This window comes from Marmota monax, unplaced genomic scaffold (genome assembly GCF_021218885.2).
Source record: "Marmota monax isolate L192 unplaced genomic scaffold, Marmota_monax_Labrador192_F-V1.1 WCK01_AAM20220418_F8-fsc00052, whole genome shotgun sequence".
NCBI classification, from domain to species: domain Eukaryota; kingdom Metazoa; phylum Chordata; class Mammalia; order Rodentia; family Sciuridae; genus Marmota; species Marmota monax.
The window spans coordinates 7,038,664-7,054,172 of record NW_026693473.1 but is presented as its reverse complement, the minus strand read 5'-3'; the positions used below and the strand labels follow the sequence as shown (position 1 = coordinate 7,054,172).

The 15,509-nt window shown below is 38.0% G+C and overlaps 3 protein-coding genes across 4 annotated transcripts in view; 1 reads left to right on the top strand and 2 right to left on the bottom strand.

Moving 5' to 3' along the window:
• Rubcn (rubicon autophagy regulator) overlaps positions 1–15,509 on the bottom strand; it is a 66,416-nt gene that overhangs the window by 43,648 nt on the left and 7,259 nt on the right. Inside the window, exons 1-2 of one of the 2 annotated variants that reach the window (XM_058583539.1) lie at positions 9,767–10,067; positions 150–303 (exon numbers count right to left, since the gene is read on the bottom strand). In XM_058583539.1, the coding sequence (XP_058439522.1) occupies positions 150–303; positions 9,767–9,810 (198 nt within the window). In that variant the 5' untranslated portion in view covers positions 9,811–10,067. Of the gene's footprint in view, positions 1–149; positions 304–9,766; positions 10,068–15,509 lie in introns of those variants that run through there. The other variant, XM_058583540.1, reaches the window with a different exon arrangement.
• Fyttd1 (forty-two-three domain containing 1) overlaps positions 10,123–15,509 on the top strand; it is a 38,404-nt gene continuing 33,017 nt past the window's right edge. The window contains exon 1 of the mRNA XM_046457833.2: positions 10,123–10,269. Within this exon, the coding sequence (XP_046313789.1) occupies positions 10,218–10,269 (52 nt within the window). The 5' untranslated portion in view covers positions 10,123–10,217. The remainder of the gene's footprint in view (positions 10,270–15,509) is intronic.
• Positions 13,110–15,254, bottom strand: LOC124101709 (ragulator complex protein LAMTOR5-like). Its single transcript, XM_058583541.1, has one exon. It carries the CDS (start codon positions 13,531–13,533, stop codon positions 13,258–13,260), a length of 276 nt encoding a protein of 91 aa, XP_058439524.1. The 5' UTR covers positions 13,534–15,254; the 3' UTR covers positions 13,110–13,257.

The following is a 15,509-nucleotide window of genomic DNA, read 5'->3' as shown; positions in this document are numbered from 1 at the left end:
ATTGTTTCTGTCTACAACTAAAAAAAAAAAAAAAGAGCTCACAGACTAGTGCCCTTCATCTTCTCTCTGCCAAACACCTTCATGCAACTATTAACTATTTGTTTCCAACAAGTAATACAGAATTAGAAAAAAATAAGATTTCTACATACCTGGTCATGTATGAGCCCATGATAGAGAATGCTCTGCATGTCCCTACAAAGCCGCTCCAGGCCACCATACTTGGACCAAACATTGGGGCTATTGGCTGACACCAAACCTTCAACAGTAGTCTTCAAATTGCCCAGCAACTGCCAGTGCTCCCTCCTGCAATTATATCAATGTTTAGTTAAATTTGTTATACCTGATTTCTGATCATACCAAACAAAGTCTAAGCCAAGGATCCTTCTGCCCACATTCTAACGTTCTCTCCTCCATTCATTTTACACTTGAGAATAGACTCTTACAGGATAAAACTATAAAGAACACTAAAATTAAAAAGAAGAAACAAACTATCAAACACCCTTATTTTATATGACACATTATACTTTGTGAATGATTTTCATCTACTGTCTAATTCAATCTTCATATAAGTAGTCTACAACTCTGTGTATTTAGGAGTATGACATATTAAGATCCATTTCTGAACAGTGACAGTACAAGGGCAAAAAGATGAGTGCATTTACTTAGAACCAGAAATCTTTTACCAAATAAGCAAACAAAAAGCCAAACACTACTTTGTATTCAATATTATTTCTAAGCACTAAGTACAATATAGTAAAGGGCAGAAAGTATTCATGTACATACTCACATAAATATGGATAAGAACACAAATGTCCTCCATGATTTTTAAGTTAAAATTCAGACAAAATTGTTTTAAAGTTTGCACTGAGCCACTTTAGGAAATGTTCCCAAACCAGTCCATTATCAGCTCATTCTCCTAGATGACTTGATGTACTTTGGTGGAAAAGTTTGAAATTGCTGTCCTAGAAGATCCTCAACTTTTCTCTTAAATCTCCAACATTTTGTCAATATAGTTTCCAACACAATAAAAACTCAAAACCAAATGTAAGTGAATGAAAGAGCTGGATATATGCTCAATCAAACTAGGCAAGAAAAACATGAGAAGTGTCAAACTCTGCCTCTTGGGCCCCCATTCGTTATGTTGCACACTTTATCTTCCTCTTATTTCTTTTTAGAATATACTTCCTTCTTCAGGGCAATGATTTCTTCAGAGAACTTTCACCATAACTGTTTTATATCATATAAATATCTATGGGGGGGGTCCTGAATTAAAATCCTTTCTATCAATACTCCAAACTAATCTCTTTTGTTAATTTTTGGAGATATTTTAGGAAAGTAGATGAGGAAAGTAAAATTCATAAATAAAATCAATGATAGATAGGGTATAAGAGTGTTATCTCAAAAGGGAGGTCCAGATGGATCTCACTCCGGTCTTCTGCTCTGAAGGTCTTGTGAACAAGAATTTATTTAAATTGGAGACAACCAGTTTCCTTAACTTTATCTCATTAAACATGGATCACCAGACTTGTTCTATGTCTGTATCAGAGGGACTAACGTGATCACTAAAATGCCAACTGACTGCCAACTTTTAGCTCCAACTATGCTTTATCAGAGCTAACCTCAGGTCTTCTGACACAGTTTTCACATTCCAACAGGCTACCGTCAAGTCTTACAGGCCTGAAAACCTGTCTGGCTTAACAGGTGACTCTGCATATCTGTGTTCTGATTCATTCTGCATTAGCTGTCAAAGAATAGCAAGATAAATTCCACAAGCAAACATCAAATACCCTATCACCCTAGAACTTTGCTTCTAAAGTTATACAAACAGCAATGAAATCCTCAAAACTATGAACATTCATATCTACTAATAGCTTCCTTTGGATGATGCTAAGGAACTTTTCTTTCTCCACAGTAACATTCCCTTGAGTTGTCAAAGCTACAAAAGAATGTGACTTTTATTCTATAATATACTCAATAATCTATATTTGGAGTGTGTGTGTGTGAGACACACTAACACACACACACACATACACATACATATATGCTCACCTAGAAGTAAACCAAACTTTTTTTAAAAATTGATTTACATGATTAGTCTGTGTCTTCACCTTGTTATTGTCCTCTACCCTAATGATACAAATATCATTTTCAGAGTGTTGAAATACTAAATTCAATTGATGCCCATACATAGCAGTTGGATTAATCCATTAGATGCAAGCAAACAAATCACCATGGAGAAATCAAATATCCTTTCCCTATTCTTTAACCACATTTTCAGCTGGTAAGGCCAGTTTTTCCTAGCTTAAACCTGTTTGATAATAATTATTTGTATGGTATCACCTTTTATTCACAAGTAGCCTTTACCTGGACACAGTATATTAGATTGAGAAGTGTATTAGGTTGAGAGCAGTCCTTGGAAGAATAGCTTTCACAAGTACACAAAATGTTTCTTCCTTATTCACCCTAAAATAAAAGCATGTATTTCTAAGTCTCTCACTCTCTGCCAAAGAGGAACTAGGCCTGAGTGCAAGGGAAAGCATAACTTACCTCCACCTAAATCATTTTCATCAACTCACAGTAAAACCAATTTCAGAATAAAGTCCCACCTAATTTTTAAAATAATTTTTTTAGTTCTAGATGGACACAATATCTTTACTTTTATTTTTATGTGGTGCTGAGGATAGAATCCAGTGTCTCATACATGTGAGGCAAGTGCTCTACCACTGAGCTACAGCCCCAGCCCCCTACCTAATTTCTTTTGAGAGGATTTTGACTACATTCCTCCTTTAAAGAGGAATAGAAATTGCTTAAGTGACTCAAGGACATCTAGAGGAAAAATAATTTTCCTAAATGCCAACTCAGTCTTAAGTTTGCCAAATTATAATAAGGAGCACCAAGATTAAAACAAAAAAAAAGTTACAAACAAATCTTATTTTTAAGAAACTTGTATTATCATATATATGTAACTAAAATATAACTAATAACTAAAAATAAGTGATATATAATAAATAAGGGAAAGTACTTTGCAAATATAAAGGGAGATTCAACGGAATAAATATATACAGACACATCATCAATCTCCAAGTACTCTTATTAGTGGTAAAGAGAAACAACTTCAGCTCATCAGCACATGCCTTCCATCCAGTAACTTTTATCTAGACTGGGTCATGGTATCATTACCTGATACTTCACCACAGTTGAAGATCAATCTGTACCAAGTAAGGAGAGAGAAGTATGATATCCATATAATGAAATACCATGAAAGAATTGAAATTCTTGATCAAAAAGATTTCAAAGCTAATGATAGTATATTAAACTATAAAAAGGCAAAATGTAATGTTACATTTATGCCACAACATAAAGACACTAAAAAAATGTTTACAGCAGTAAATTTTGGTGATATTAAGGGAACACAGAGAAGAGGGGAAAAGTTTAGGTGTTCTTTGAAACCAGTAATTAATAATGGATCAATGATCTGAACAAAGTTAGCAAACAAGAAACTGGAAAGCACCATAAAGGATTTTTTTTAATACCCAAGTATCAGGGGCTTCCTAGGCTGAAAGACTGTGGTCAGGTAAGCCCCTGGGAATTTTAATTCTAGAAAACACTTCCTGGAAAGAAGTAATGGGTTCCTCCTCAAGGGAGAGGAAAAAAAATTAAGAGAGATAATTACTAGTAACACTGAGGTAGCAAGAGACTCCCACACTTAATTTGTGTTTAGCACATTTTTCTATCTGGCTACATATTTTCTGTTTTTAACTATACAGTATTAACTTGTAGACTATAGAGTTAAGTATTTATGCTGCTTTTAATATAAATAATATAGAAAAAACAGTACTTGACTCTATTATAAATAGTCTCTCGGTTCTGGGGTACTTAGGAGAACCTAATTATTGGCCAGTTCCATCCCTTTAATGGCCAAATCTTAATATCTGGGAGGAAATAGGCAGTATCTATAGCATACTTGGCGACTTCCTATTAAACCAATGTCTCACCAACCATACTAAATTTAAATGATATTGAAATTAGTGAATTTCAACAATGAGTTAGATTTAACCAAAGGCAGGAGAATCCCTTATGTTAGAAAACTAACCATGGATGATGTACAGACTTCCTGGTATGAAGTTCAAAGATTTTAAATCACTGGGCCCCAATCTTAACACCAATTTTCCTGCTCGGTATTCTTTAATTTAAATACAATATAGACTACCTCTCTCCCTATTACAAACATGACAATCTCACTTCTATTTCTGTGACTTCATCAGATCTTTTCATTTTGGAATGCTTCTTGTCACCCCATTCAGGGATTAAGGTTTACCTCTAGCTCAATCTCTTTTCCAGAGGTTCTAAATGATCTGGTCCACTATAATTCCTTTATTAGCGCTCCCATAGTATACGTCATTGATATACCATTCCTCCTACTAATATTTTAAAACTATTATTTAAATTGTCACATGTGATTAGTGGCAATCATGTTGGACAAAGTAGGTCTATAATCACCCAGACAATATGATGAAACTTGTGGAGTAGAAGATCAAAAAAGAAGAGGAGGAGGAGGAGGGAGGGGGATAAAGAAGAAAGAAAAAAGAAAAAATCCACCTAACAGAAGTGATAAAGCTATAAAGAAGCAGAAACAGCAGGGTGTGGTGGGGCATGCCTGTAATCCCAACAATTTGGGAGGCTGAGGCAGAAGGATTGCAAGTTCAAGACCAGCCTCATCAATTTAGCAAGGTCCTTAGCAACTTAGTGAGACCCTGTCTCAAAATTTTAAAAAAGAGTGGGTCTGGGGATGTGGTTCAACGGTTAAGCACCCCTGGGTTCAATGGTTCAATCCTTGGTACAAAAAAAAAAAAAAAGCAGAAACAGCTGTGAGGAGAAAGAATATTGAGAAAATCTTCAGGCTTAGGGTTACTGTAGTCAGCTGATTTGCCTCCCCCTCTTGGGTTCTGACAATAGCAGTTTTCCTAAAAGTTACAAGGGTACATTTCTATGGTGTATGTGTTTCATATTGTTTTGAGTACTAGTAATTGAATTAGCAGTGTGAACTGCTAAAAAATCATATGATTAACCTGCTTTACTATTAGTTCTATATGAATTGTCAATCCTTAGCATGATCAAAGGGAAAAGGGAAAAATATGAAGTAAAAATAAATGTGAAAAAAATGAAAATGAATAGGGAGGAGAAATAAAAGTTCCTTTCAATAGCAAGAGTACCACTGGCACTGCCCAACTGTAAAAGCCATGTTCAAATTGTTAATCTTTTCATTTCCTGAACAAATATTCACTGAGCATCAAATATATGTCAAGAACTGTGTTAGGAAGCTAGGTTATTTGAGCAGGAGGGTCCCCATCTCTCAGGGAACTCAAAAAGTAATGGGGGAAACAGGCACTTAACTATGCTGTGAAGTGAGAATGGAAAAGAACAGGTTAGGGTTACCTTCTAAAGAAGTTGTTAAAGGATGACTAAGCTTTCCTGGCAAAGATGGAGGTATTGCAGGGAGTGTGGAGAAGCAAGAAAAAGAAGAGCAAGAGAGATGTGAAAATGGCCAAAAATCTGGGGCTGAGGTTGTGGCTCAGTGGTAGAGTGCTCACCTAGCATGTGTGAGGCTCTGGGTTTGATCCTCAGCACCACATAATGAAAATAAAGGTATTGTGTCCATCTACAACTAAAAAAGAAAATGGCCAAATGTCATGGTTCTGTAACTAGGAGATTCATAAGGGATAACAAACAGATTGAATACTGGAATTCTGAGTAAAATACCATAGTAACTTTGTTTCTCAAAAATTAAATTAGTAGCAGTGTGAAGAGGCTATTTGGAATTATTAAACTAAATTCAGACAGGAAGATTGGTTAGTATACAAAAATAATCCCCGATGAGAGATAACACTATTTTGCATGGTTTGCATCTGCCCAGAATTCATGACATTTTATTTTGGTGACAGAAGTCTCGATTTTCCACAGGGGAACCATACCTCTACCATACCTCTGTTAAAAATTAGGCAGCCACGCATATTGGCACACACACATACCTCTACCAATTAACTTTGATTCATGAGGTTCCAAGAAGGTCTCACTTGACCCTATGATCCAGCATTGGGTATATAATTTAGGTCCAAGTGAGTAGCATATTCCATACCTTGATCACAAGAACAGGAACTCAAATCAGAACAAAAAGAGTCAGTCCCAGGATTTTTGTTTTTGCAGAAGCTATTGGGACTACGTACTTTTTTTCTTATTGGGATTGCCAAACTTGGAGTTGGCAAGAGTTATCCTGTAAAAGTTTGCCTGATAATGAAACCAACACATCAGGAAGCAGAGCTCACAGACTGGGACAAATGCTTGACTTTCAGAACTTAGACTGACCATGCCTAAAGCAAGACTATACCCTGAATTTTTTTGAATTTTTTTTTTCCTTTACTTCGAAGGAAAATCAGGAACAGAATTCATAGAATCTAGTGACTGGATACAGGAAATGGAGAAGAGGGAAACATCAAATTTCATTTTGAGGTTCTGGCCTCTAATTGATTGGAAAATGCTATTAAGACAGAGAACAGGAAGAGAACTTTTTGGTCAGCTGAATAAATATAGTTTAGAGACACTAAAAAGTATCTTACCACTTAAATTCTGATTCTATCTGGATCACTGTACCAGGTATACTGAGGAGTGTATGTAGCTAAATTCCAAGCTTAGAAGTAGACTTTATAGCCTAAGGCAGTCTAGGGTGACAGAACGATGCTAGAAGGCCCATTCCTTTAACTGTTCAGTAGTTTCAGCAGACAATCTCTATACAACTGGCATTTAAGAAACCCTAGGGAAAGTTAACAAAATGCATCATGGCACTTTGCTAGTGGATAGCTAGCTGGCTGGAAAACAATAGGGGAACCTATGTCATAACTACATTCCCAGGTTGAAGTTAAAAATTAGGCAGCCACACATATTGGCACACACTTGTAAATCCTGCTATTCAGGAGGCTGAGGTAAGAAGATTGCAAGTTTGAGGCCAGCCTGGGCATTTGAGACCCTGTCTCAAAATAAAAAATAAAGGGCTGGGGCTGTAGCTAAACCAGTGACAGAGCACCCATGGTTCAATCCCCAGTAATGCTAGAAAAGAAAAAAAAAAGCCCAACACCTCAGTCTCCAATGTTTTCAACTCAGAGGAGCTATGAAAGGAGGAAGAACATTTCTACTCTTGCAAATAGTAACCTGAGGAGCACAAACCCACCATGTCTCAAGAAACCTGGAGATTGGATGGAAGCAGAAAATTATTTGCACTTAGTACATACCAGACACTCTGAAGAGCTTTGTGCACATTATGTAGAATTATCATAATCTCTCTAGCTAGAAAGTATTATTCTTCCCACTAATTCGGGATAAGTAACTTGACCAAGCGGAGGAGCTAGGATTCAAATGTAGGTCTGTCTGGCTTTAAAGTTTATGTGCATTTCACTATATCAACTGCTTTCAGAAAATGTACTGAAGTTCTATCCTTTATGTTTAAAAATGATTCCAACTCATCAGGAAGACTGTTTATGAATTGCGTACAGTAGTGGTCATAGAAAGGTTATGTTCCCAGTGACAATATTCCAATTTTCAGGCATAAGGCATATATTTATCAATTATCTATCTGGAGCTAAGGAGAACATAAGTACCAGGAAGCCTCATGAAACACATTCTGAGTTCACTGACTACTAACAGAGAGAAAGCAAGTCTATAACAACAATATCAATGACTGTTGGGAAAACACCATTGATTTAATAGTTTTGACAAAAGTTAGCTGGTTAAAAGATAAGCATACAAAAATAGACAAGAGCTGGGGCTGTAGCTCAGTGGTAAAGTGCTTGCCTCCCACGTGTGAGGCACTGGGTTGATCCTCAGCACACATAAAAATAAATAAAGATACTGTGTGTTCATCTACAACTAAATAAATATTTTAAAAAAACAGACAAGCAAAGATATCTGAAAAGGAGATGTGGTGTTGGCCTGAAGGACAGGAACAGAAAGGTACCTATCTATATATTTCATTGTCACTATTAGCATACTGATAGGCAGCATAGTAAAGATATTAAAAATGAAAATTCTGGAGCCAGACTACCTGGGTTTAAACCCCAGGCCCAAGAGAGATTCACTGTATGACTACTTATCCTGTCCATGTTTCAGCTTCCTCATCTGTGAAATGATAGTAACTAAAGTACCTACCTCATACAGTTGTTAAGAGGATAAAAAAATTAATATATGTAAAGCTTTTAAAACAGTGCCTAGCATATAGTAAATAATTGTTTGATAAATTAACAACTAATGCACCTCCAGCTAAAAGGGGAAAGAAACTGAATTTAAATTTTGACTCAGTCTGCCCCACATGAACTAGTAAAGGAAAATCAAAATAACTCTAAAACTTGTTTAGGTTTCACAGACATCTGGAGGAAGAATAAATAGCCAAACATAAATAAGTAGAAACTGAAAAATAGAAAAGGGAAGTAAAGTGTTCAGTTTTACTTAGTGCACATCATTCATAGATCTCCGGCAAAACCCCCAAAGTTCTGTCAGTCCAGACTTTGTTCAGCCAGCCACAGGGTACCTGTGCACAAAAAGTGGAGTCACCCTTAAAACAGCAAAATCTTCACTCAGGCACATTTCAGTTCTCCCCTGAGGATATTTTCTCAGAGGTAAATCTGCTTCTAAACTTTGGACTTCAGCTACTCCTAGACCATTACTTGTCTGAAATTGCTTCTAAATGTCAAGCAAGACTCCCTTAAGCCACATTCCTGCTGTAGTCCTGTCACCATTTCAGCCTCTTTAAGAGGTTAAGACCAGTTTTGTTGTTGTTATTGTTACTGCAGTGATGGTGATGGAACCTGGGACTTTCCTCATACTAGGTAAGTACCCCTGTGAACTACACCCCACCATAAGTAAGACCAGTTATAATGAAGCAAACCCAAATAGAGAAACACCTCTACAGAGTCCAGTTGATCATTTGGGCAAAGTAATTTTTAAAATATTAAATCCCAGGACTTGCGGTATAGTTTAGTGGTAGCATGTATGAGATCCAGGCTTCAATTCCCAGCACCTCAGGAAAAACCCAACATACTGAAATTCCCTAATTTCCAGAAGACACGGACTCTCTGACAATAAATAGTTCCATATAAATGTGCACTTGCTTAGTTTGCATCGTGCGGAAGAAGTGAAAGGTTTGAAGAAAAGGAAATGACAGAAAGGCCCTTTGGCTCTGACAAGTGATCAAGCACTGACAAAAGGCATGCACACAATTTTTAGTCTCATCAGCAAGTCACCATCCCCACGCCACTGCCATTACACACACTCACTTTTCATCCACGGGCCTTCCTCGCCTTCTTCCCCAAACTCATCTTACCTCACCCTCTTATATTGGTCCAGCCTGCTGTCACCGCAAGTTTCAGCCCAGGTACCAGTCTGGTCTCCTGCTCCTATCTATAGACTCGGGCCTATAAAATTTCACTACAGCACCTCAGACCTTATCTCCCCGACTCTCAATACACCTCCTCTCTAGCAGTCTTGAATCTGGGGGTCAACCTTTTCTGCTCCCCAGCCCTCAACGAATCTGACCCACCTTCCCCGTCCTCTTCACACCCTTCCAGTCCCTCCTCTCAGAAATTTTTCGACGTGTACCCCGGGGCAGGCACCCGCAGGTTTGTGCGCCTGACACCTCTCACGGTGCTGTCGAGACCTCCCAAACCTCCCTGTGCTCAAACCCACCTACAGTCCCCGACTCCCCAGCTCCCTCCTAGCCCACCTGCTCTCCTCGGGCAGGAGCTTCTCACAGCCGCCAAGATCCATTCCCGTGCCCTACGGCCGCATCCGGGGCTGCGGAGCCGCCACCTAGCTGAGGAGAGGCGGCCCGGCCGCTGTGCTCGTCAGGGCGCCCGGAGCCCCGAAAGGCCAGAGGAAACACCCAAGACTGGTGGGCTGAGAGTGATGCACAACCCTGGGGCGGCGGCAGCCTCAGTGACTGCTGTCTCAGCTGCGGTTAATATCCTTGCCACCCCCACTTCCGGCTCCAAGAACTACAATTCCCAATAAGCCCTTCGACGATCCAGTCGCTTCCAGCATGCACCGCTCTACCCAATCCGAGGCTGGGCTAGCGACGAACTGCAGACCTCAGTGCCGGGTGTGCGGGGTTTGCGATCTGGTAGGAACTGGGACCTAGATCACCGATAGAGGCCTGGTTTCAGGAAGTCGTCAAGATGCGGACGCTTACGCATTTATGTCCTCTTACCGTGGGAACTGGACTCAGAGGTGAAAACTAGTAAATAACGCCGGTCTAATCCAAGTTCGATTAACTCTACTTCAGACCCCTCCCCCCCCCCCCGCCCCGGTTTAACACCGGTAGTGTTAAGGACAAAAGTCGCTTTGGGATCACAAAATTAAAGAAGAGGGAAAGGTTTCGGGGAATGGTTCCCTGGAAGACTGTTGTCAGCGCAGTTTTTGAGGATGAGCAAGAGTTAACCAGGAGAAACGGGAAAGCGAAGATGGAGAGGACAGAACTGGCAGACAAAAGGAAATATGCTGGTTTGGGAACTGCTGGTTCTGAGTAGTAATCAAAGTTGGGAAAGGGTGGGAAACAATGATGTGGCATTCGGGAGCAGGTAGCCCAGATCATGAAAAGCCATTTTAAGGAACTTGTATTTTAATACTGAAATAATTAGTATATCAAGGATATACAAATCACGTGATTTGATCAAATCTTAGAAAACTAACTTTAAAAATGTGGAGACAGGACGGGGTATGTACTACGAAAGAGATAAGAGTAGAAGACAAGTCGGCGAAGACTTGGAATCCTTACAAGAACCAAGCCGGTAATGCCAAAGAGTAAAGTGAACCAGTTCCAAAAAACAACAGGATATGGCGGGAATTCTAAACTGGAAAGCTCAGACCTCAAGGAGAAGGGAAGTCTCACCTTTGCTGTAATTGAATATTGTCAAATTGGCATATGAGCCTAGGGTTGCCGCATATTCTTATTTGTCAAAAGAAGTTGGAACCTAAGCTGCGGTGTAGCTCAGTGACAGTGTGCTTACACAGCATGTATAAGGCTCTGCAAAAATACAAAAAAAGCAACCGAAATCTTAGGTACAATATCCAAGTCTTTAAATGTTGTCACTTTTTTTTTGGGGGGGGGGGGGTAGCAACAAATTTTTTAAAAATTTCAACATTGCACAGATGATACAAAATTTGTCTGTAGGGCCAGGGCTGTGGCTGAGTGGTAGAGCACTTGCTTAGCACATGTGAAGCACCACATAAAAATAAATAAAATAAAGGTATTGTGTCCATCTACAACTAAAAAAAAAACATAAAAAAATTTTCTGGGGCTGGGATTGTGGCTCAGTAGTAGACTGCTTGCCTGACGTGTGTGAGGCACTGGGTTCAATTCTCAGCACCACATATAAATGAATAAAATAAAGGTCTATCAACAACTAAAAAAATATTTTTAAAAAATTGTAGGCTGCAGGTGGCCCTCAGCCCTTGGGTTGTTAGTTTGTAAGCCCACACCTAAAGCAGTGGCTGTGAAAACAAGGAGGTGCAGATTACAGTAATAAGATGATATAATCAGTGTTGATCTATGAGCACTGGATATGACAAGGGAAGGATAGGAAGGGATCAAGGATAATTTCATGAAAAACTAATGACTCCTAACATGACTTTTAGAAATTTTCAGACTTGGGAAAATTTGTGTGTGTGTGTGTGTGTATTAAAAGTGAAATGAGAGAAACTTTTAATGATAATTATGATTTCATTTATATAAAAATTCTCTTTGTTCAAACTTTGTCATATTTTCCTACTAAAGAGTTTATGCTTTTTAAGAAAGGAACAACATTAGTCAATGGGATTTTACTACTTTCTGTTTCTACAAATGTATGAAATTCACATTATATACAGTATAATCCCAAAATAATACAATGTGATCTCAACACATGCTTACAATCAGCTCTATCAGGAAATCCTAAAACTACAGTTATAGTACAAGTTCCAAAAAACAGGATTTTCTTTTTATATCCAAGTCTGGGTTTACATGTATTTTCTTTAAAGCAGTTAGTAAACACCACAAGAATCTACACTAGCTGTGTATCCATACCCTGTGCTTCTCCTTCATCCATCATCATAATCCTAAATCCCTTGTGTGTTATTCCATTGCTTCCCTTATTATCTAGTCTCTTTGCATCTATCTATATTCCTAAAAAGTGTTATTTAGATTTTTTTATGTTGCAACATTATAAAAAGGATTGAGAAATATTCTATGGGGGTCTCACTTTTTATCAGTATTTTTTAATACTGATAAAATTCATTCATGTTAAATGTCACTATAGTTCATTGATTTTGACTGATGCATATTAGTCCATTATATGAACAGTTAGTTCATACATTAGTCCATTTTATCACAGTTTATTCATTCTCTCTCCCATTAATAGACATTTGAATTTTTAAGTTTTGCTCTTGCAAACTCCTTCAATGAACAATCATATAGGTCTTCCCTTGTATATAAGGAAGAATTTCTCTTAAGTGCATATGAAGAGTGGAATTGTTGTTCTAGTTCTTGTTTGAATCATGGGTTAATAGGTGCATAGTTTTTAAAATAACTAGTTATTAAATTATGACTAATTATAGTCAGTATTTAAAATAACTAATCAATTAACTAAATAAAAACACTATGCTTGGAAACAGATGAGTATATCATGAACCAAGGATTATGATTAACCCAATTTTGTGCATCTGAGATGCAAATACAAAAAAATTGCCAAATATACAAAAATATCTAGCATCATGGTTCAATAATGTCACACAAAGACAATGGTCTTACTTAGCAATTACTTAATGATTTTTTTAAGCTTTCCTCCAAGCAGATTTATTTAACCTAACGAAATTTTATATACAAAGTGATCTGGACATGCTGCTTCAAAACATGATCCTTATTAATATCCTGATACATTGGTTAAAAAGCAACTCACTCTAAAATAAATAGAAAAGTATTCAATGTATATTCAATGAATGGCTTAATCACTGCAACTTAACTAGTTTTTTTTAAAGAGAGAGGAGAGAGAGAGAGAAGTTTTTTTAATATTTATTTTTTAGTTTTCGGTGGACACAACATCTTTATTTTTATATGGTGCTGAGGCGAGCGCATCACTGCTTGAGCCACATCCCCAGCCCAAACTTAATTAGTTTTGTAAGATAATTAACATAGTAGGATTGAGTCCCTATGACAGGCTGCTGGAGAACTGATGAGAGAGATCAAGAGGCCCTTTTGTGCACTGTCACGGTGATGCCATCACGTTTTTGGATCATAATGTTCCCATTATCTGATTCTTGGCACACCACAGGAATATCAGTGGGGTCAGAGGTTATCTTAGTTGCTTGTTGGGCTAGAACAGATATAACTCCAGCATGTTCATCTGACAGGGTCCCACGACAGCCCAGATTAAGTCCTTGTGAATCTGTGCACAGGACTCCAACAATGGACGGATTCTTCATTGTATCCTCCAAGTGCTGCTTCAAAGTTGCCTCCATCCTGCTAGAAGGCCACCCGGGGGCAGGACACCACAGCGCAGCCAGTCCTCAGCTACTTAATGATTTTTAATTAAAAAATTTTTAGTTTCTTGCAGGACTAGAGATAGAGCATAGATCCTCTTACATGCTAAGCAAACACTCTACTATTGAACTATACCTCCATCCCTGAATTTGTATTTTTTAAATCACAAACTTGAAGAAGTTTATCTGATCCTGATCAATCTGTTTGTTTCCAAGTTTATCAGAATGCTATTTTTATACAAACAGTAGGTCTTACAGAACCACTGGCAGAAAACCAATTTCAGCTGGGCCTGGTGGCACACATCTATAATCCCAGCAGCTGGGGAGGCTGAGACAGGAGGATTGCAAGTTCAAAGCCAGCTTCAGCAATGGCAAGGCGCTAAACAACTCAGTGAGACCCTGTCTCTAAATAAAATACAAAATAGGGCTGGAAATGTGGCTCAGTGGTTGAGTGCCCCTGAGTTCAATCCCTGGTTCCCCACTCCCCACAAAAAAAGAAAGCCAACTTCACTCAAGGATTGGTTAATCAAATAATGGATTTTTTAAATTGTTTTTTGTTGTTGTTGTCAATGGTCCTTTATTTTATTTATTTATATGTAGTGCTGAGAATCAAATCGAGGGCCTCATACATGCTAAGCAAGCCCTTTACCACTAATCCACAACCCTCACCCAAATAATGGATTTTTACCTATTTGCCAAAATTTGTTCTTAAAGATTAGTATTCTTGAATATATATAAACAATATATTAAACAACTAGCAATATAGTCATGAGTATGTTCTCTTTTAATATATTCACTAAAATTATTTTAGCAACATTTTTTGTAGTATTCAAATTTTAAATCAATGTCTTCCACTTGCCAAGTCAAAAAAAACTTGAGAATCAAATACACACACACACACACACACACACATATGTATATAAAAATAAAAAATAGGAAATAAGAAGGGGGTGAGGGAAACCTACACAATAGAATGTCAACTAACAAATATAAAGGAATTGATAGAAAAATCACTATTTTGCAACCATCATAGTTATAATTATTATGATTCAATCAAGAGTCAACTATCATGGGATATATTTCAGTAGAAAAGTGCTTTCGTAGCACACAATAGGCTCTGGATTTAATCTCCAGTAACACACACACACATGCACACACACACACACACAAATTTGTTCTGAACAGTATATTTACATAATCTCAAAATATCTCCCCACAATGACTTCATTACAAATGGGGGAAATACCTTTACAATAGAGAAACCTACCAGGCATCATCTTAACCAAAGGATCTAAATTAAGATCACCAATAAGACAAAATGACATCGTGTGTGTTCTTATGTTAGACACTGAAAAGTGCATGTGACTTGCATAGTATTCCTGACAAAAATGAATAACCTCAAAGTAATAAGAAGACAAACTCAAAGGGAGTGATAATCCATGCAACAACTAACTTGATAACTCAAGTCTCAAAAATATTGGGGCTGAGGTTGTGGCTCGGTGGTAGAGTGCTCGCCTAGCACATGCAAGACCCTGGGTTCAATCCTCAGCACCACATAAAAATAAATAAAGAAAATAAATAATTGATAGGAAAGCAAGGAACCAGGAGGCAGGCGAGCGAGAAATGGAAGATGGAGACCAGGCGGAGAGTTTGTCACAGCTGACAAATAAAGGCATATCTCTCCATAGACAAGAGAAGTAAAACAGGCTTAGGGTTTGGGACTTTTATGGGGCAGGCTCCGGGATTAAAGCTAAGCAGGTCCTAAAGCAGGTTAAGGGTTGGACTGATAATGAGGGAGTGGTGAGCCTTTCTCAGAAACACGGTAGGGCGGGAAAGCAAAATTTTTCTTAAAATGGTGGCTGTCACTTAAGATGGCTGTGCAGATGCTAAGCAAGGACCTTACAGTGTCCACTACAAATAAAAAATAAATATTAAAAAAAATGTGGGGGGGCCAG

Bases quoted from the DNA above. Each gene is read 5' to 3' on its own strand.
- LOC124101709 (XM_058583541.1), bottom strand. From the start codon at position 13,533: ATGGAGGCAACTTTGAAGCAGCACTTGGAGGATACAATGAAGAATCCG.